Source organism: Quercus lobata, chromosome 11 (assembly GCF_001633185.2).
Source record: "Quercus lobata isolate SW786 chromosome 11, ValleyOak3.0 Primary Assembly, whole genome shotgun sequence".
NCBI classification, from domain to species: Eukaryota; Viridiplantae; Streptophyta; class Magnoliopsida; order Fagales; family Fagaceae; genus Quercus; species Quercus lobata.
In genome coordinates, this window is record NC_044914.1 from 1115416 (window position 1) to 1137078 (window position 21663).

Consider the following 21663-nt stretch of genomic DNA (forward strand, 5'->3'; position numbering starts at 1 on the left):
TTGCTACCTCTTCCTTTTATAGTGAGCTAATTCAATGAGATTTCTCCCTTTTACCCGTAGGGTTTCACCAACTATTTTTAGTTTGTTGTGGGCATCCCTTCAGGACTACCCACCAACCCATTGGTTGCCCCGACCACAGCTATTGTTTAGTACATGTTTGCTACACCACTACTCATTTCACGACAAAATTCTTTTTTGTTTGCTCTTGCTATGTACCCCTACTTCTAAGTTCAAATAGATAAGGATTGGGCTACCTCATTACCTAACTCTATGGCATGCATCAGATGGTCTCAACCATCTATTACTTCTTTTGGGTAAGATACCATCCCAACAAGGTATATTCCCAAAAGAAGTTATGGTTGGAAACCAAATATAGACCCCATTTTCCCCCCACCACCAAACCACACCTTCTGAATCCCCTTGACCGTAGGTCCACCTCCCTTGTATTGGCTGGGTACAGGTTGGTGGTGCTCCGGCTCTTGTGTGCTTGCTCCACTATCTTCTGTTTTTGTCTCCTTTCGTTCCCACGCCGTTTTTGCTATAGCAGATTAGCTTTGTTTTGTTCTGTTGCGTGACTCTGTCTTATTTCTTCATGCATTTCCTACTATGTTTGTCATTTCCTTTAGCTTGGCTTTTCTTTCCTTCACGCAATTCCTGCTACTGACACTCCTGTTGTTCCTTGTTTCTTTTTATTGTGATTCTTCATATTAATTTTCACTCCTATCCTTTTATACAAAAGGATTTGGGCCTTTGTGGGCCAGATAATGTTGACTGGATCAAAAGGGTCTTGGGCTTAATTTGCCTTGATCTGTCAAAGCCATTATGCTGAAGAACCGTATTCTACGAAAGATTTGTAATCTACTGCAGATCTGTGTTTTGCTGTAGATCGTTTTCTCTTGCACTTCTTTCTTTGGACCTTTCTTGCTCTTCGGTTTTCTTGGTGGGTCTTTGGGCCTTGTTTTCATTGAGCTTTCTTCCTCGTGGGCTTTTGGATAAGGATTTACAAAATTGGGCATCAATAATAGTTTATAGTTTTAATTGAGTTTGATTTTGATTGAGTCAATATTTTGGGGGATTTTTTTAAAAGCGGGAAAAAAAATGCAAAATCCAACTATATTTTTTCTTAAAAAAAACATGATTATTTTACAAATTTAAAGGCCTTTTACTTATGCAATTGGAGCACGCTTAAAATATTTTTTTAGTACAAGTGGATCTTTAACCTATACTTAGGAGGTGGTATACCATGCATTTGATGCATGGTGCATTTTCTCCTACGCCTTAAGCCGGCCATTCGCTATCATAATTTTTTGTGCTCTTATTTTCTCTTAGACCCAAAAAAAAAAAAAAAAAAAAAAGCTTGTCCTAAAAGCTACAAGTCGTTTATGGGGAAATACCGTGGCGGGCAGGGTGGTGTCATTATTTGTCACCATCCATACATGTCATATGGTCTTCATCTTAATCATGTTTGTTAATGTGTGACTTTGATTTAAGAAATATTAAAACACGAAAAGAATGGAATGAAAAAGAGAAAGTGATAGATAACTCTATTTGTGACTTGCTTTTTTCCACTAAACGGCTTCTCCAAAGCGTGTCGTGTCGTGTCCATCTTCAGTTTGAAAGACTTTTCCGTGTTTTTCGCTTTTCTCTTCTTCTTCTTCTTTCTTCTCCTTCACGGGGTCCTCTCTCTCTCTCTCTCAAAAAGTCCTCCATTTCCAAGCTCTGTACACCCCATTTCAGCAAAGAACTTTCTTCTTTTGGTAACTATATTCATAAATATTTTCCTCAGAGCTTAATGTGTTAAAGTACATCATACCTGGAGTACTGATTTCCGTTAATTTTCGGTAAATTTCTTTCCTTTATTGCCTTTTGCATTCCAATTATGGAAACCCAATTCTTTTATTTCCTTTTTTATTTAATTATTATGGTCCTTTCTGAGTCATAATTTGCCGACCGGTGATTTCAATGTTTCTAAATTTGCTTTACTTAAATGATAGTAATAGTAATATTCTGATAAAAAAAATGATAGTAATATTATTATTATATCGTCACCTTTTGTTTTGTGTCTGATCTCTCTTTGGTTTGCATGCTAATAATTATTATTACAATTTAATGATGGTGAACTATATAGATATAGTTTCCGATCCGAAATGGGTCTATTAAACGATGACCACTTGCAGTGAAATTTCTTAATTTTAGATCATTGCATTTTGAACTTTGTGTTGCTGTTTTGTAATGTGGATATAGGAATATGATGAAAAGAGGTTTGTATGGATTGAGGGCTAGAGAGCTCGCTATGGTAACCATTGTGCTTATGTGCGCAACTTTTCTTATATGGGCATGGGAGAAAACCCCGCTTCTTACCGCCTTCATGCCACCGCAAACTCATTTGCAGTTGACTCCAGGTTAGCCTTCACTTCTATATATGTTCAGTTTTCTATATAAACACATTTGTTAATTGTTATTATTACAATGAGTTTTATTTAACCCAACTGGTAAAGTCTCAAACAAGAAACCAGGGTTTAAATCCATCCAATTGGTGGCTTGTCTTTGTGGTAATTAGTAGGTATATTTGAACCTAAAGCATCTATTCTGATTGGTTTCTTTTTAGTGTGGATAGGATCTGATCCCATGACCCTTATTTACTATATGAGACTTTACTAGTTGAGTTAACTAGAATTCACAGGATTGAGGGCGATACTAAAAGAATAGAAATCTTCTAGCTGTTTAAATTGAGGATTTGTTGGTTTATGTTGTGTTAAAGAATGATAAAACTGAAACCTGAATCTGGATTTTGGATAATTTTCTGGAAAGGATGGGTGATAATTGTGAAAATGAGGAGTCTCTCAGTATGGTTATTCTTTGAATGAAATACTATTATTGACTATTAATTTTGCTATTTTAGTATTTCTTTTTTGTTCACTGTTTGTTTTATGCAGATATTATTGTGAGCAAACCTGTAGCTGGCGTGGTATTTTCAGAATCACAAATTATTGTGGGCAAAGATGTGTCATCATTTCCAGGAAAATTGACTGAAAATGATGAAGAACTGAATTTGGATTTAGCAGATCCAGAGAATTCTGTGCAAAGCTCTCCTACAAGGCAAGAGATAAACAGTGATTTACTAACCACCACTGATCAGAATGGGGGTAAGATTTGCATTTCTTTTTTTTTTTTTTTTTAGTATAAAAAAGTTTGATGCAAGTTCTAACGTATACCATTGCTTTGCTGATTGGATACCCTACATGTCCCTCCTTTTGTTTTTCAAACTTTTTATGTCATTAGATCAAATTACCAAAATCTCTTTTTGCTCAAGTTCTTTCTGGCTTAGAATGGTAGTATTTCAAAATGATTTTCACAAATCCCGTATGTTCTAATTGGTATATTGAAAAATCGATTGGAGAATTGTTCTTCTTGATGTCAATATTCCTTTCCATACATTATAGACATCTTGATATTTGGGACTTAATTTTTGTGTTTTATTGTGCTCATGTAGAAATCCGCACAAATGTATCAGAAGAAGCAAAAGACAAACAGATCCAGGAAGCAGAAAAAAAGGGTGGCGTAGAAGGCCCTACAAGTCCAACAGAAGTAGAAGGAAAACATCTTAAAATGGTAGATCAACATTCGAAACAAGTAGGACAAATTTTGGATATGGTAACAAGAACGGGTTCCCCATCTAGTAGCTCTGTAGTTGGGGGGAAAGATGATAGGAATTTGACAATACTTAAGGAAAATCAAGGTAGAGTATTGTTTTTATTTTACTAATTGGTTGTGTCTTATGGATTCTAGTTCCCAAACTCTTCAAACTTACGGAAGACTTGGTGAAGAATATCTATGAAGAGTAGTTTGTTTGTCTCTAGGAGAAAATGGTGTGCATGCTCCTCCATGTAGACTTTAATTTGAGTTTCCGTTAACCACAGCTTAGTGAAATGTCCCTTAATTTAAGCTAGAAATTCTGACATAGATGACCCCATTTTTTACAGTCTATTGTTAGCTGCCTCTTTTTGAGAATTGGCCTTATCATTCGAATATAGTATAACAAGTTATTAACAACCACAGCTTGTGAGGGCAGCACAGATTACATTAGTGCACTGAAATGTAATAAACATTGAGGTGTTTACATGGTTCTCTTTGACAAATTGGCATAATGGTTTTGAAAACATGTATGACATGATTGTATTATTCTCAGATTTTATACCTTAAGATTGCTGTTTTAAAACCTTGATGATATTGATTCATTTGCTCTGTGTTCTACATTTATTCATGGTTGTGTCTTTTCTTAACTTACTCCAGCTTGTAACTTAGCAAAAGGAAAATGGGTTCCGGACAATAATCGACCTTTATATTCTGGGTTTGATTGTAAGCAATGGCTGTCAGGGATGTGGGCCTGCCGGTTGACACAGCGAACAGATTTTGCCTATGAGAAGCTTCGGTGGCAGCCTAAATATTGTCAGATGGAAGAATTTGAAGGGTCTAAATTCTTGAGGAAGTATGTTATAATTTTTTATCTAAATTTGAATTAAAATAGTTAAGACTTATTACTATTTTTTTTTTTTTGATGAGAAGACTTATTTCTATTTTATTGGGTTAATGGCTATAGTTCAACGAACCATTTAATTTTCAAGGTGTGCTCTTTGTTCATTGCACAAAGTTTTCCTCCAAAATAGGTTGGAGGAATCTCCAACCCATTATATGGCGGTTCGTAAGACCATTCACATTTATCGCATGATTATATCACGAGTCATTAATTCATTTAAACAAGTCACATAGTCATGTGACTAAGAGTAGACGTTGGTGGTCTTATGAACCGTCGCATAGTGGGTTGGAAGAAATTTCCTCCAAACTGATTTGGAGGAAAATTCTGTTCTTTGTTTTGGAATGGCCAAATTAAGCTATGCTAGGAGAAACTGATCTTTTATAATCTTTTCCTTTTAGATTCAATCCATGCTTGGCCCAAATGACTGTTTTTTTTTAAGTGTGGGGTTTTCCTAGATAGATCTCTTCCTTATGACTTGCAGTGGGTAGCATTTGGTTGAGAGATATGGTAACTTAATCTTCCTAGAAATTTAGTTTTAGTGATATCACTACTGCTGGTTCTTAAACTATGGTTCTTAAACTACCCAACCCTGCCAACACATGATTATCACCATTTCCTCTCTTTACCTGGGTTGGCATGACTATGTGATTTTCTCCACCTCATACTCCACCTTTCTTCTGCACATCAAATTACTGCTTTAATTGTGTCAGGCTATTGGGTCACAGCTCAGTGCTGGAGGGCACACTGGTCAGCCCAAGTTGCAGATTCTTAGGATGGGCATACCAGAACCTAAAACACCCCCTTCCCCCCATTCTGTTCTCCACTGTCTTCTCCCACTCTCAGGAAATTCGGATCACTTATGTTTATGTACTTTTTTGCTTTGGTTCAAAGTTTACAGGAATTGTTGCTTTACTTTTTGCTTTGTTTATGTATAGCCTAAATATGTATGCTGATGTGAAGATTGTAATAATGCATTCAGGATGCAAGGAAAAACTCTAGCTTTTGTTGGAGATTCATTGGGCCGGCAACAGTACCAGTCTTTAATGTGCATGATCACTGGTGGTAAGGAGAGACATGATGTCATAGATGTTGGAAATGAATATGGAATAATCCAAGCTCATGGTAATGCTCGTCCAAATGGCTGGGCATATCGGTTCCCAAGCACCAACACCACCATACTCTACTACTGGTCAGCAAGCCTCTGTGATGTGGAACCCATTGATAAGACAAACCCCACCACTGATTATGCCATGCACCTTGATCGGCCGCCAGCATTCTTGCGTCAATTTCTTCACAAATTTGATGTTCTAGTACTCAACACAGGACACCATTGGAATCGAGGAAAGCTTAAAGCCAACAAATGGGTAATGTATGTTGGGGGTGTACCAAATACCAACAAGGATTTAGCAATGATTTGGAAGGCCAAGAATTTGACAGTTTATAGCATTGTGGATTGGGTGAACTCACAACTGCCAAAATATCCAGGGTTGAAAGCCTTCTACAGGACCATCTCACCTAGGCATTTTGTTGGTGGGGACTGGAACACAGGTGGGAGTTGTGACAAGACTACCCCTATGTCAGTGGGAATAGAAGTATTACAAGATAAGTCCAGTGATGAAAGTGCTGCAGGTGCAGTGAAGGGAACCGGGGTTAAGCTCTTGGACATAACAGCTCTTTCCCAGCTCAGAGATGAGGGTCATATGTCCCGGTTTAGCCAAAGTGCCAGATCAGGAGTGCAAGATTGTCTGCATTGGTGTCTACCTGGTGTTCCTGATACATGGAACGAAATCCTTTTTGCACAAATTTAGTCCATTGTAATAGGTGGTAAATGAAGAATAGTGTGGCTTTAGCAGGTTTTGCTCTGCCTTTCCATGGCTTGGGTAAAGATCACCACCCGAAGATTCTGAACAACATGCTATTCCACAAGATGCAGTGACACGGGATGAGACTAAGTTCTATAATGGAATTTATTTGCTGACCAATCTGTTGACAAAATTGCATCCAAATGGTTAATAGGTTTGTTCTTTTTAGTCATGTGGACTATATAAGTCCCTGCAGTCCACATGTTTGTAGATGCAGCCCCTTCTGTTTGTAGGTTAGTTTTTTTGCCTTTAGATGGTGCCCTTCACTTCCTAAATTTGGGTTTGTGGGCAAAACGCCACTATAGAAATGTGAGAAGGCCATTCCTTCAAATGAATTTTGGATTATCCTCAGATTAGTTGATGCTAAATACTAGTAGTGTGAAAAGAAATAAAAGGCCATAGTGGAGCAACGAACAGATGCAAAATTGGGCTTGAAATCAATAATCATGGCAAAAACTGTATGCAAAATTGTACTTTATTCGAATTTTATTGGTCCATACAACTTGGTGTTCGACTTCAATTGGAGAACTTAATATATTTAAGTTTTACTCAATTTTATATATTATCATTTTTGTACCTAAGAAAAATGATGCTATTAGCAAACAGGGTTCTGAAGCATTTACAACTGGCAACCTAAACAGAAAATCTGTAACTTGAGGTTAGAGAGCTATTCACAGTTGTGCCTAGTGCCACTGCCAACCCATTCATATTTTTTTTTTTTTTTGAGAAAGGCCAACCCATTCATATTCCTAACTTCAACATAAAACAAAACTTTTTTACATGAAGGGATAAGAATTGGGGCCACGGTCTCTGTAGAGGAGCAGACAACAGCTACAAACACACAAAAAATGCCTAAAAAGATGCCTTGACAGTGACTACCCTATGAGTCTCCATAAATCCTTGTGGAGATGATGAGCTGGTCAATTGATTTTTCTTTCGATGGGTCTTTGGAGTTTGAGTTTTGGACTTCGGACTTCTTCAAAGTTACCTTCGTCATCAATACAGGGAATGTGGATTGGGGATATAATATTATTCAAATGGATTGGTGCACATAGCACCAGCTCAGCTGTTGGGAAACCATGACTCATTGACTGAAATGCCTGCTCGATTGTTATTGGCCATGCCTCACAAGATATCCATCAATCATCATCGTCATGCTTTCTTTATTTGAAAGATTACATCATTTCATGTCAAGTTCAAACTATCGTGTGGATATTGCAGAATGATTTCGTCAAGTGGAGTCCACGTATGCAGCACTGTATTGTCTGTCTTTGTCACAATTGTGCCACAATTGATGCGCCAAATTTCCCTTGGCACTATAGTAGATTGTCTAAATGTTATGACCAGCAGATAAATTATTTGAATTTAGTTTTTTTTTTTTTTTTTTGAGAAATAGAACTTATTTTTATTTTTTTAAAAAAGTTTTAACTTATATAGTTCGTTCCTGATAGGGGCGGCTTAATGTATTTAGGGGGTTTAAGGTAAAAACTGAAATTGAGGCCTTTTATATATTTAAATATGATTTTTAAAATTTTAAATTCAACTATTTTATTTTAGATGCAAAATTACTACTAATTAACATGAACCATATAGATTTTTTTTTGAAAGTCTATAGACAAAAAATTTGACAAAACTTTTCACACTTATTAATGTGACAGATTGATAATTTGATAGTGATAAGTAAAAAAGTAATGTTAGTGGTGGATTTAAATAAAAACTAGTAAAAGTTTGTCAACTCAACTTATGAAAAATGTTATATATATTTTTTTAGAAGTGCTATATTTATAATATTTTTATAACAAATCTTAGGTGTTAATTTGTTATTGGTTCTGATTTAAACTCATCATTGAAATTAATTTTTTATCATTAATAATACCTTGTAACAACCTGTCTCTTAGGATTTATTTTGAAAGTGTTGTGAAAATGTCGTGGACGTAACATTTTTTTTTTTTTTTTCATTTGATAAAAAATATTATTTTATTCATTGGCTAATACTTGGACTTAATTAATACTGTGGGGTCAGAGAATTTGTGACCCCGACCCATTTTATATTAAGGCCCAAGGCCTGGGCCGAGAAGAGATACTGCCAAGGACGCACAATGGAAGTCCAGAACGGCCTAAGGATATGGCCGAGGACCATCCTGTGCTCGGCATCTCATAGTGCCCCTAAAAGAAAAGGCGAGCACAGTGCAAGAGCGGCCTAAATAAAAGGTTGTCCATACTGCAATAAAGGACTCTGCGCCTGACAGGACCATACTCTTTAGCTTTTACAACCACCCCTAACCACTCTAGGTATGGGCTGATAGGACAAGTCTCAATCCTCGAAAGTTAAGCTTACACGTGGCCAATAGAGAGAGGGCAAATGCTAGTATAAAAAGGAAAAAGAGGTAATACAGGAAGGGGGGGACAACCTGTCTTCCAAACCATGGAGTCCTAGAAAAAGGAGGATAATAAGAGCATGACAGCTCCGTACACTCCTCGGACGAGGCTCAGTGACCAACGCCACCCAAACTGTTGTCCGGTGACCAAGGCCTAGCCTTTTAAACCCACGCTCTATAAATTATATTGTTTGGGCCTTTGATGTACGAACCCAATACCATAGTGGGGTCGTTACAAATTGAGTCCCTACAAATACTATTATAATATTTCTTTAAAACCCTATTGATTAAAATTTTGGGGCCTTTTTTCTACTTGGACCCTTAAGCGACCACATTAGTTGCTTTATATATAGAGCCGGCACTGGTTCCTGATGATACTTTTTATCATCAGACTAAGACACCAATTGATTTTGGTGTAGGCGGGGATTGAACTCTCCAGATCTCTTATTCAACCATCAGCAACCTTAACAGTTGAGCTAACGGGAATTTATAATAAGATTCAATTTAGTTAGATAAACTATTTGAATTTAGTTTGGTGATAGAACATGCTATTTATTTATTATATTCAAATTAATTCTTATGCTTTTGGATAAGATTAGTTCCTATGTTATAGGATTTGTTGATGAGATTACCTCATCATGTCTTGGCTATTTATGTACCTTAAATGTACTAATGAGAATTAAGCTGCATTAAACTCAAAAAAAGTCTATTTCTTTCTTTTAATGTTTAGAAGATTAGTCATCTCGAATTGACTAAACTATTAATTTATATTTTTTTTTTCCAGTTCACAACACTAAACCTCTTGCTACAAACTTTTGAGTTAACCTAATGATTTTTAAGGTCTAATGAGATTTATGAGGTTTTGATATTGAAACTTTTGGGAGAGTAGTTTTAGATTCTCAAAAAGTTTTTGATGATTTTTTTTTTTAGAGATAATTATAATATGTTGTTAAACCCAAAAGTTAAACCGTTCTCCATTAAACCCCCAAGCAATGGAGAGATGCCAATTCAGCTACAAGGTCCTTGGCAAGTTCTTGATGACCTGGTTAGGGAAAAAAAAAAAAGGAAAAGATAAAAAAATAATTTAGAATTTATTTTGTTATTAATATGCTATTAATGAAATTAATTATCAAGTCTTGTATTATAAAATTGGTAAGGGCAATATTTACCTACATTTTCTTAGGTAAGAGTAAGACTATTACATGGATCAAAATTTGCTTCATTATCAAAGAACTTTAATAGTGTTACATCCTAAAATACTACCTACATCCAGGTTCTTACACTTAAAAATTTAAAACTTTGCTATAGTAACTTCTTACTTTTAGCATTTGCAACCATGTATCTACAAAAATACTTATTTTACATACTCAAAAACTACTTTATCTATTATACCATCCTATTTTATAACTCATCAAACATCCCAATTCTTATTTTTAAACCCTATTAATTTATTTAATCTCTCTCTCTTCCTCCCCAACTCTTTCTCTCTCTTCCACTCCTTTTCTATCTCATCCTCTAAAACAAACCAAATAAGATAAAATATATTTGTTTTACAACCATGCTATAGTAGTTTGTATATATACAAGCTTACTATTTATAGTTGCTAAATTTTTTTGGCAATAGTATCTCGAATAAAGCATGTTTTGGGCATTTGAAAATGTAAAATAGCAATTTGGAGGGTTTTACCTCAATGCTAATGCTTTACAACTTATTGTAGCTTTGTTTCTATACTTAAAATCGGTTAGTTTATTCAACTCTCTCTCTCTCTCTCTCTCTCTCTCTCTCTCTGTCTCTCTCTGTCTCTTTCAATGGTGGATGGCAACGGCTTCGAGGATGAAAAGCGATGGCGAAGATGGTGGATTGACGTTGGTTGTTGGGTTTTGCTCTCGATTGTTGAGTTTTGGCAGTTCCAATTACTATGGTGGTGGGTTGTTTGTGATGGTGGTTATGGGTAATTTCTGTTTAGTGATGCTCATGGGGTTGAATTGTTTTGGGTTTGAATTGGTTCGGTGGTGTTGGGTGGTAGTGTGGGTTGGTTTTAGTTTTGATGGTTGCTTTCGGCTTCAATTGCTGCATGGTTGGGTTTGAATCAGTGGGTAGTGCTAGAGAGGGAAAGAGTAGGAGAGGCAGTGAGAGAAGAGAGAGATGGGTTGTTTGTTTATATTATTACTATATTATTGGGTAATCTTTATATATTAAGAAGATTTAAGAAGTTAGTTATAACTTTAGGAAATATCAAAAAATGCCTGTGATCTAATTATATAGTCTTTATTCCTAAAAAAAAGAAAAGAAATAAGATTAACATCATAATTCAACAAAATTCAAAAACAAAAAACTACTGGAAAAAAATTCTCAATCTAACTTCCCACTAGATAGATTCAAGTTTTTTTTTTTTTTTTTTTTTTTTTTTTTTTTTTTCCCCCTAAAAATTCTCAAAAACTCCATTTTAATATAAAAAGTTGTCAAAAAAACCAATTGCTCATCCGATTACTTTTCCCTTTAACAAAACATCTTACATCTTATCTCTTTATTTTCTTTTGAAAAAAAAAAAAAATCACTTTTTGTTGTTCCATAATCCGTACTACTTTGATCCTATCACAAAGCCCACATCATTAACCAATCAAAATTATAAGTCCCAAAGCAAATCACAAACCCAAAAGAAACCAGTGATTCATCATTCCAAATTCCAACCATTGCACTCGACACCTACTCCCTTATTATTCTTTTCCTTTAAACAAAATCAATTCCATCATCAGGCGAAAATGGGTAATTACCCATAAAAAACAAACTATATAGTTAGTAGGGTCTGTTTACAAACTATATGTATTTTTAGCAACTCGAGCCTCAGAGGCTCGATTTTGGACCCCTAAATCGAGCCTCTAAGGCTCGATTTTTATGGGTTATTCCTGTCTGATGTGACACTTTTTCCACATGGTATCTACATGAAAATCGAGTTTCTAAGACTCGATTTACATTTAAAACGAAAATAAAAAAAAACCACAAGGGTAGCAGGAAAAGAAAACCACAACAACGCGTTCATCAGAGAAGAAAGAAAAAAAAAAAAAAACCAGAGAAGAATGTGTTCATCAGAGAAGAAAGAAAAAAAAAAAAACCCAGAAACGGTTGCGCGGCGACCTGGGTCGCGCGAGGCCTGGGTCGCCGGCCTGGATCTGTCGCGTGCGGCCTGTCTCGCCGGCCTGGATCTGACGCGGCCTGGGTCGGCTTGAGCTGATCTCCATTCCTTCTTCTTCTTCTTCTCTTTTTTTTTTTTTTTTTTTTCCTTTCTCTCTGCGTTTTTTTCCGCTGTTTTTGCATTTTGGGTCATTAATATTTTATTTTTGGGTTGGAAATCGAGTCTTAGAGACTCGATTTCCATGTAGACTCCACCTGGACAAAGTGCCACATTAGACAGGAATAACCCATGAAAATCGAGCCTTAGAGGCTCGATTTAGGGGCCCAAAATCGAGTCTTTGAGGCTCGAGTTGCTAAAAATACATATAGTTTGTAAACGGACCCTACTAACTATATAGTTTGTTTTTTATAGGTAATTACCCATTTTTGCCCCATCATCATCATCCCATTAATTAAATTAAAAATTAAATTAAATTAATGGTTATTACAAACTTAGCAAATCAATCAAAAAGTAAACTTTGGCCAAATGAAGCATCTGATCTGATCTGAGAATCTCTCTTGCATTCCTTACATGCCACGTAAACTTTAACCTTAACGTACGTGTCTCAAAAAACACAAAAAAGACAATTGAATACTAATAAATAATAAGTTAATAAAATAATAATTTAAGAATAACAACAATACTTTTCATTTCATGTTGTCCATACCATCACCACCGTCCTTCACTTTCTCCCATAAATTCAAAATTCAAATATTTCAAACAAAGCACACAAATGGTCGGTCCCTTCAATTGCTAAAAAAAACCAAATCCCACTCAAAAAAAGAAAAAGAAAAAAAGTTACTGTTATATTATAGGACTTACTTGAAATTATATTGCTAATCATTTTGTGAGAGAGAAAAAAAAAAGTGGTTTCATTTTTATTAATTTTTAATTTAATTTGATGGCCGAGGATTTTGTGAAAGCTGTGGATGACGGGTTGAAGCTATCGAAGCGCGTGTATGGAGGGAAGGCGCCGCCGAGGCCGGTGGCGCATATGGTCAAGTCTCCGGCGGCGACCGAGGGTCTGCCGACGGCGGTGATGGTTTACGCGGTGATATTTGACCCGGCGATGGTGGACAATCCGGACATACCGACCTACCAGCCGCACGTGCATGGGCGGAGGGACCCGCCGGCGCTGATTCCGTTGCAGATGAACGGGGTTGAGATGGAGGTTGATTGTTATTTGGACACTGCGTTCGTTAGAGTTTGTGGGTCGTGGAGACTGCACTGTGTTATGGGAAGCAAAAGCTGTGATTGTCTCGTAGCTATCCCCATGGGAGAACAGGTCTGTGTCTGTGAGTTTTTTCAATTCAAGTTTTGGTTTTCCTCGTTCTGGTGTTTATTTTTGAATTTGGGTTTTGTTGGGATTTTAGTTTGAGTTTCTGAATGAAGTTTTGAATTTGGGTTTTTGGGGTTACAAACAAACAGTGTGTTTCTTTTGTTAGTATGAGCAGAGCAGCTGCATTTTTGAATTGAAGTTTGAATTTTTGTTTGCTGGGGCCAGTTTGTGATGTTGAAGTTTTTTTAGGGGATTGTGCTAAAAATTATGGGTTACAAACAGTGTGATTCTTTTGTCTGTTACGAGGTGAAGCATTTTCTGAGTTGAAGTTTGAATCTTTTTTGGGGCCCAGTTTGTGAATTTGAATTCATTTTCGATGCTTGTACTTTTAGGTTACAAGCAGTGTAGTTATTTCTTTTGTAAGTGCAAAAAGTCTAGATACATAATATATCTCCCAAAAAAAATTTACAATTGTTGAAGTGACACGATTTGATTAGTGTACAATCAAAGTGATGCGTTTTATGTGAAAGTAATCACAATTTGCAATCTCATGAGCTTAAGCGTTTTTTTAAGTTAAAATTTGAAATTTGGTTTTTTGGGGTTGCTAATGCTTTGCACTTTCAGGTTAACAATGAACTTATTTCTTTTGTTTTTACAATAAGTCTAGATACATAATAAATCTCAATTATTTATATATTTTATCTTTACAATTGTTGAGATGATGGGCAGTGATTGGTGTAAAATAAAAGTGATGTCAATATTGGTCCCATTATGAAAGTAACATTAAACTAATCACATGCTGCAACATAAGCCTCTTATGTTGTGAAGAGAGTCGTGAAATTTGTTGTTTGTAACAGATGAAACGTTGAGAGCTTTGTGAATTTAAATTCTTTATTGTGGATGTATAATATAGAAGTTGAAGGGTTGTATTTGGAGAGACCACTTGTTAGACAATATACGATCCCTAAGTTTAGAAAGAAGTAAAGAACAAGTGTCAATTTGAGTTTTAGAAAGAACGAAGAAATAGACTTGGAAATTGTTTACCATTCGGAGAAAAGGAAGCTATTTTTTATCCTATTTAGAATCTTTGTCCACTTACATCCAAAATGGGAGTCTAGAAGTGGAGGAAAATCATCGTACAGTGCTTTGTTTAATCAAGAAGTTTGATATAAGATAGCTTCCTTTCCTAGGTACTCATAAACATTTTCAAGTATAGAGAGAGGGAGAGAGGGGGAGAGAGAGCGACAGATTGTTTGGGATACCTAAGAGCTGTTACAGAGGTACTGAATCATGTGGTGCATGCTATGTCCCCCCCCAAAACCCCAAACACACACACGCACACACATATAAGGGAGAGAGAGAGAGAGAGTTACACATGGTTTAACTTATAGTAATTTACATCATTTAATAATTTTTTATTGGAGGTGCATCTTGACATACCCATTGTTGGATTACATTTCTTGTTATACTCTCTGTGCTTACAAAATTTGAAGATAATCATTAATCAATATCTATCTGATTTATAATTTTTTTTAATAATAATCTATAAATTTTTAAAATTTCAATGGTAGTTTGTTTTGTTTTATTTTATATATTTATTTTGTTTTTTGTACTTTAGAATTATGCATAAAAGATGAGTTTATGGATCAAATAGTAAGCAACAATCAATTGGCATGAAATTCTATGTACTTGTTAAGAACATAAAGAAAATGTAATTTCATTGTGGGATTTCTAAAATATTAATCCAATAAAGAATTATTTGGCGATGTAACATTAAAGAAAAGCTGCACAAAGTGTAACTTGATCCTGATCCGTGGCATTGCCTTCTCTCCCTTATCATGAGAACCTGGGTTCAAAAACCCCCTCTCCTATTGTTGTAACTATCTAACTATCAAAAATATTCTTCTTGGTTTAAAATATAATCCTTTGGATGTGTACTACTTGTGGAACTCTTTGTTGCTACTTGATCCTGATCCATGGCATTGCCTTCTCTCCCTTATCATGAGAACCTGGGTTCAAAAACCCCCTCTCCTATTGTTGTAACTATCTAACTGTCAAAAATATTCTTCTTGGTTTAAAATATATTCCTTTGGATGTGTACTACTTGTGGAACTCTTTGTTGCTATATCATTACTTCACAGGTGCTGGAATTTGATTTTATGTTCTCAATTAATATATTATTTGGCTAACAGGGTTCAATTCTAGGTGTTGTGGCTGATGTGCTTGGAAAGTCATACCATACTCAACTCATTGCAACGGAAGACATAGATGGGACAGCAAAAACAGCTCGAGCCGGTGATTGTGGCTTTTTAAAACCCCACATATTTACCCTAACAATTCCACAGGTAACTAATTATTTAATAGAACAAACTTTGAAATTTTTGTTGTGTGTAAGCACTTTGAGTTATTTATTGTCTAAATTTATTAGGTTTGATTCATTTTCAACTAAAATTTTCTTTTCCTATCTTCCAAGGTTGATGGGGGCTCCAATCTATCAATAAAAATTAGTTGGTCTCAGAAACTTTTATATAGTGACGGGGAGTTGTTCTTGAATGTACCATTTACTTTCCCCGAGTATGTCACTCCTCTTCTAAAGAAACTTCCAAAAAAAGAGAAGATACAACTAAATGCGAATGCTGGTACTGGAACTCAAGTTTTGTGCAAGAAAATTAGTCATCCTTTAAAGGTGCATATTTCATTAACACTTCCATGGTAGTATGGTACTTTAAATTCATTATATTCTTAATAACTGATGTGGTTCTTTTACCCTGGCTTTTAGGAAATAAGGCGCAAGGTAGGAAACTTGGGCTTCTTATATGAATCAGAAGTTCTCTCATGGTCAAGTACTGATTTTAGTTTCTCCTACACTGTAAGATACAGATTACTTTTTTCTCTTTTTGGTCACCATATCTTGATCCTGGACAGTTGACTGCTTATCAAAAGATGGTTTCTTAGAATGTGAATGTAAATAAAAAAATCTGATCATATTAGAGATGCATGGGTATTTTCGTGAGAAGCCTTTTCACTGTGATATGTACAGATTCTATAGAAGCTTATCGTTCTAGCTCATCTGCTTGCTTTTCAGGTCTCTTCAAGTCATATATTTGGCAGTGTGCTCTTGCAATCTCCGTCTTTGGATGACAATGATCAAAGAGAGATATTTTGTGTCTATCTTTTTCCGGGAAATCAGAAAAGTAGGAAGGTTGGTCTAGTACTTCATCATTTAATGGATATGTTTTGTATTTTGATTTTCTTTTATTATAATTTTTTTCCCATTTAATCTAATCTGATAGGTGTTCAGAAAGGATATAGTTTTTATTGTTGATATAAGTGGAAGCATGCGGGGAAAGCCAATTGATGATACAAAGGATGCACTATTTGCGGCCCTGTCTAAGCTTGATCCAGAGGATTCATTTAGCATTATAGCTTTTAATGGAGAGACTTATCTGTTTTCAACATCACTGGAATTGGCAACCAAGGAAGCTGTTGAAAGGGCCATTCAATGGATAATTGTGAACTTTGTAGCTGGGGGTGCTACAAACATTTTACTTCCCCTGAACACGGTATGATTTTGCAGTTGGTTCAGTATCTTTTTATCTAGACTTTACTTATCATATGCACTTCTAGTTTTGACTTTTTTTTTTGACATTGATGCCACTTGGGAAGTATCAAAAGATAAGTTGCTCTTCTCTTTCAGGCAATGGAGATGCTATCCAATGTCCAGGGTTCAGTTCCCATCATTTTTCTAGTTACTGATGGGGCTGTAGAGGATGAGAGACATATTTGTGATACAATGAAAAATTATCTAAGAGATGGAAGACCAATATGTCCACGAATTTTCACTTTTGGAATAGGTAATGGTTTTTGTTTTATTTTTATTTTCTGCTTGGAAGCCTTGTGCTGGTTAGCTGCCTCAAGACTGTTTAGAAGTATTTCTGATATTTTCAAATGTGATGTAAACAAATCTTTGCTTCTGCTGAGTATCAGTGACATTTTTTTTTCCTGATTAATTAGAAGTTTAGAACATGTTTGGTATTTATGCACTTGCACCTATTGGAATTATGATTTCTTATTTTATGTAGTACTTCTAGTTGACTAGTTATCTGGATGTATTTCAGGTTCATTCTGCAACCATTATTTCCTGCGAATGCTTGCAACAATTGGCAGGGGCCAATATGATGCTGCTTATGATATAGGTCAGTCCTGTAAATTGAATTTGCAAAACTAAATTTGAATTAGTTAATTCTTGGGAGCTTGTTGATATGGTTAAGATGACATAATTTTGGATGTCGATATGAATGATTTATGTTACACTAAGCAATTGGAAAATTTTGAACTCTCTAGAATTCAGTGTGATAAGTTATGTTAGAATTACGTCGTTAAATGATTAAACTAACCATGTTCCAAGAGCTTAAGCATTTGGGAAAATTGTTAATTTTACATGGTATCAGTGCAGGAGGTCTTGAGTTCGATCCCTATCTCCCTCCACTCCACCTCTCATTTAAAATCCCACGTGTTGGGCCTCATGGATTAAAAAGGAATTTGAGCCCACACCGGGGGGAGGTGTTAGAATTATGTGGTTAAATGATTAAATTAACCTTTTCCTAAGAGCTTAAGCTTTTGGGAGAATTGGTAATTTAACAAGTTAAATGAGTACAGTTTTTAGGTCTGGTTTTGGGTACTGTTCCTCCATTTTCTGGCAATGTCCATTCACTTTGTAGCAAATTCTACAAGAGATTTGAGTGCTCAAATTTATTTATTTATTTTTTTTTTGGGGGATAAATTTGACATACTCAGTGAGTATGGCTGTAAGTCTTACAGCTTATATGTGAACTTTGAGCCCTTATTGCATTATAATTATACTGTGCATATACATGGATTAAATCTGAAGCTATGATGTGCAAGTGCATGGGTTTTATTTCAAAACGCTCAAGTTTAGGACTATAAGAACATCAACCTCCAAGACCCTGCCTTAATGGGACCAGCATTAGGTCATGGCCTTTATTTGCAATGGTACACAACCCAGTAGTTTGCCAATTATGTGATGTTAAGAATGATGGGAATTGAAACGAGTTGTGTTTATATTTAGGATTAAGATATGTATTCCTATTTGTCTACATTAGGAAGTACTCTTTTAATTAGATAGTATTCATTAATAAGAAACAATTGTAAATTTATGATTTTCTCTTGTATCAATAAAACCCAAGCTTATCGATTCTTTCTTCTTCTTGTTTTAACTGTCAGATTCTGTTGAATTCCGAATGCAAAAATTGTTTACCAGAGCTTTGTCTCCCATTTTTGCAAATATAACTCTGGACATTTTGGATGATCTCAATGAAGTTGAGGTAACTCCCTCTCTCGTCTTTAAGTGTTCTCAAACATGCCTCATAGTTTTTACCATGAAACTACATTATTCCAATAGTATCACATGCATATAATTAAAATTGTCTCTTCCTTTGTGCGTTGACCTTTATATCTCTAAGGACCAACTTAGGCTCTGCCTTTCTATGCTAATGATAAATTAGGATTTATGTTTGAGAATAACTTCTGTCATCACTGTGAGGAAGATCTACCATCATGCTTTCTATAGTTCTATAATTTTCTAGATTTTCTTTCCCTGATGTGTGAGGTTTATTCTCCAACTGTCTGTTTGTCTTTATTTCTATTTACTAATTATCCAAGGGATGATATAAAATTATATTTTCTATGCATTTATTATGGAATCAGTCTTAGACATAATACATCTGCTGAAAGTTGACAAATATATCCAAAATTTATTAAATATGGTAATCTATTCTTACCTGATATATCTGCAAATATTGTGACAGGTGTACCCTTTTCATATTCCAGATCTTTCGTCTGAGAGTCCATTGACTGTATCTGGAAGATACCAGGGAAATTTTCCTGACACTATTGAAGCTAAAGGTGTCTTGGCTGATTTGAGTAATTATATGATAGAATTGAAAGTAGAAAAAGCAAAGGACATACCTATTGACAGGGTAAGAAACCAACTTGTCAGTCTGCTCACCTTTACTTATTTATGTTGTATCTTTTGGTCAAGTATGGTGATTCCAGATGTTCTTACGTATACATACATGTGTTTGTGTGGTTAGCTTAATTTTAATACTCTGTCAAGAGAAGCATTACCTGATTTGGAATTTAGGCTAATTACATGATGGCAAAGATTTGACCCATGTTGGAACTGCCACCTCTTAAATACATATCTTAACTTGTCAACATGCTTATTCATTTTCCATTTAGTTTTTAAATATATGTCATGGGTTATTTTCTGAAAGTTACACGATGGCAAAGATTTGATCCATGTTGGAGCTGCCACCTCTTAAAAACAATCTATTAACTTGTCAACATGCTTTTTCATTTGCAATCCATTTTCTTTTTAGTTTAAAATATATGTCATGGGTGATTTGTCGAAAAAGAAGCTTATGTCCCTCGTATTTCTTGTGTGGCTTGTGTATTGTTTAAGGTAGTGGCGCTTTCATATTATAACTACAAGGCTTGTTTTCTTGTCACTCATTTGTGTCTTTTCTGCAACAGGTGTTTGCAAAAGAACAGATAGAACTACTTACAGCTCAGGCGTGGCTTTCAGAAAATAAACAGCTTGAGGAAAAGGTATGTAGTTTAGTGTTCAATTATCCCCTTTGTTCAACACCCCCCCCCCCCCCCCCCCACACACACACACACACACACAAAAAAAAAAAAAAAAAGTATGTAGATACAAAATGGCTTGATTTGACTTTTGAGCTGGATCAAATTGAATGCTTTTTAGCAAGTTCAATTCTAAACTAGGATTGAATAATTTGAATCTTCCTAGAAAATTTACAATAGCTAGTTTCTGAATAATAGAATTCTGATCGCTTTAATTACAACCTTCATTTGGATTTTTTCCCATACGCTTGATTGTTTAGAAATTTTCTGACAGATTAAGGCTCTTTATCTCTACCCTTAACAATACCATATGTTGAGTACATCACTAGCAAGGCTTTTTTTTTTTTTTTTTGATAAGTACATGACTAGTTAAGTCATTGACAGATATATGTTTATAGTGCATGACATGACTAGGAAGGTCATTGACCATTTCTGCCTATCCTTACTTTAAAGTTTCTGATTCCTGGTAATGAAAAGAATGTCTGGTCCCATACCCATTTTTTTTGCAGGTTGCGAAAATGAGCATACAGACTGCTGTTGCGTCTGAATATACCCATATGGTCCTATGTGAGATGGTAGGAGGAAAGACAGCCAAAGAATCATTTGGGGTAAAAGAGGTATGCATTCATGATTTGACTAGATATTTCAATATATTGTCATATTTATGCCATAAATTTGTTGGACATTCTTGTGAGCATTACCTATCAAAGTTCTAATGTTGGCTAACCTTCCCCCACTCTTATATTTCATTCCCTGTGAATATGAAGTAAATCATCTAATCACTAAAATCCAATTTTGAGATTACTCTTGAAAAAAAGAAGACTACTTATGTTAAGATCAAATGATTTCTGATGTTGATTATAGATGCATTAGCTGAACCAATAATTTTTCTATTTTCACACATCAACTTGTTTAAAAGGGTTACTTTTGTTAGTCCAAACCATTTTTTATTGTCTAATTTTGTGTACTTGCCTGTTTATATAATGGCTTATGAACTGTTTTGTGATCATTTTGAACCATTCTCAGAAAACTGTAGACCCTAAAGGCCAGAAAATGATAATCCTGGGAAACCTTTGCGTTGGCTTTGGCAACTTGATTGCAACTGCTGATAATATACCTCCAGGATCTGAAGAATCAAAATTACCTGAAGCAGCTGAAATATTCATCAAGGCAACTTCAAATTGTTGTGCCAGTTTGTGTAGTCACTGCTGTTGCATGTGTGGCATCCAGTTTTGTTCCCAGATGAATAACCAATGTGCAATCGTGTTCACGCAGCTTTGTACTGCTCTAGCGTGTATTGGCTGCTTTGAGTGTTGTGCAACTGTTTGCTGTTCTGGAAGTGATGGACGATAAGAAATTCACCCTCCCTTCCCCTTTTGGGGCTGAGAGGAGCTCATAAGTATTTCATACTTTGCTTTATACTTTATGAGAGGATGGTAGAAACTAAACTTATTAGTATTATATACTTTAGGGTTATGTATAGCAATACATGTTTTTTTTATTATAACTTAGATACTCATAGACTGGCGCGAAATACATGGGAGTTTTAAACTATTGAGCACACTTAGATTACTTCAAGTCAACAGATTTGCAGTAGACCTTTTTTGGCTGACTCTTGTGATAGTCACCACAAGTTCAAAATATATTTGATATTGAAGATACTGTTTTTCGTTTCTCAAAAAAGAAAAAAAGAAGAAGAAGATACTGTTTTTCATGGATAGGTTTTTTAAATTTAGCTGGCTGCATTTGATTTAATTTGCAGTTGCTGT

General features: G+C 35.3%; 2 protein-coding genes across 4 annotated transcripts; both read left to right on the plus strand.

Annotated features, from left to right (window-relative positions):
- Window positions 1-1551: 1551 nt before the first annotated feature.
- LOC115968676 (protein trichome birefringence-like 16) lies at window positions 1552-6843 on the plus strand. Its single transcript, XM_031088136.1, has 6 exons — window positions 1552-1841; window positions 2245-2402; window positions 2937-3146; window positions 3494-3739; window positions 4294-4489; window positions 5517-6843. Exons 2-6 carry the CDS (start codon window positions 2249-2251, stop codon window positions 6343-6345), a joined length of 1635 nt encoding a protein of 544 aa, XP_030943996.1. The 5' UTR covers window positions 1552-1841; window positions 2245-2248; the 3' UTR covers window positions 6346-6843.
- Window positions 6844-12605: 5762 nt separating this feature from the next.
- Window positions 12606-21551, plus strand: LOC115968278 (inter alpha-trypsin inhibitor, heavy chain 4). 3 transcript variants are annotated; one of them, XM_031087622.1, is made up of 13 exons: window positions 12606-13234; window positions 15421-15573; window positions 15702-15914; window positions 16008-16022; window positions 16314-16430; window positions 16522-16791; window positions 16926-17082; window positions 17347-17424; window positions 18473-18573; window positions 19057-19227; window positions 19784-19858; window positions 20404-20511; window positions 20921-21551. In XM_031087622.1, exons 1-13 carry the CDS (start codon window positions 12851-12853, stop codon window positions 21245-21247), a joined length of 2169 nt encoding a protein of 722 aa, XP_030943482.1. In that variant the 5' UTR covers window positions 12606-12850; the 3' UTR covers window positions 21248-21551. The 3 variants fall into 3 exon arrangements, with proteins under 3 accessions (XP_030943482.1, XP_030943481.1, XP_030943483.1); XM_031087621.1 differs by having other exon boundaries at window positions 12607-13234; window positions 16008-16097; XM_031087623.1 differs by lacking the exon at window positions 12606-13234 and adding an exon at window positions 13571-13647 and having other exon boundaries at window positions 15434-15573; window positions 16008-16097.
- Window positions 21552-21663: the final 112 nt, after the last annotated feature.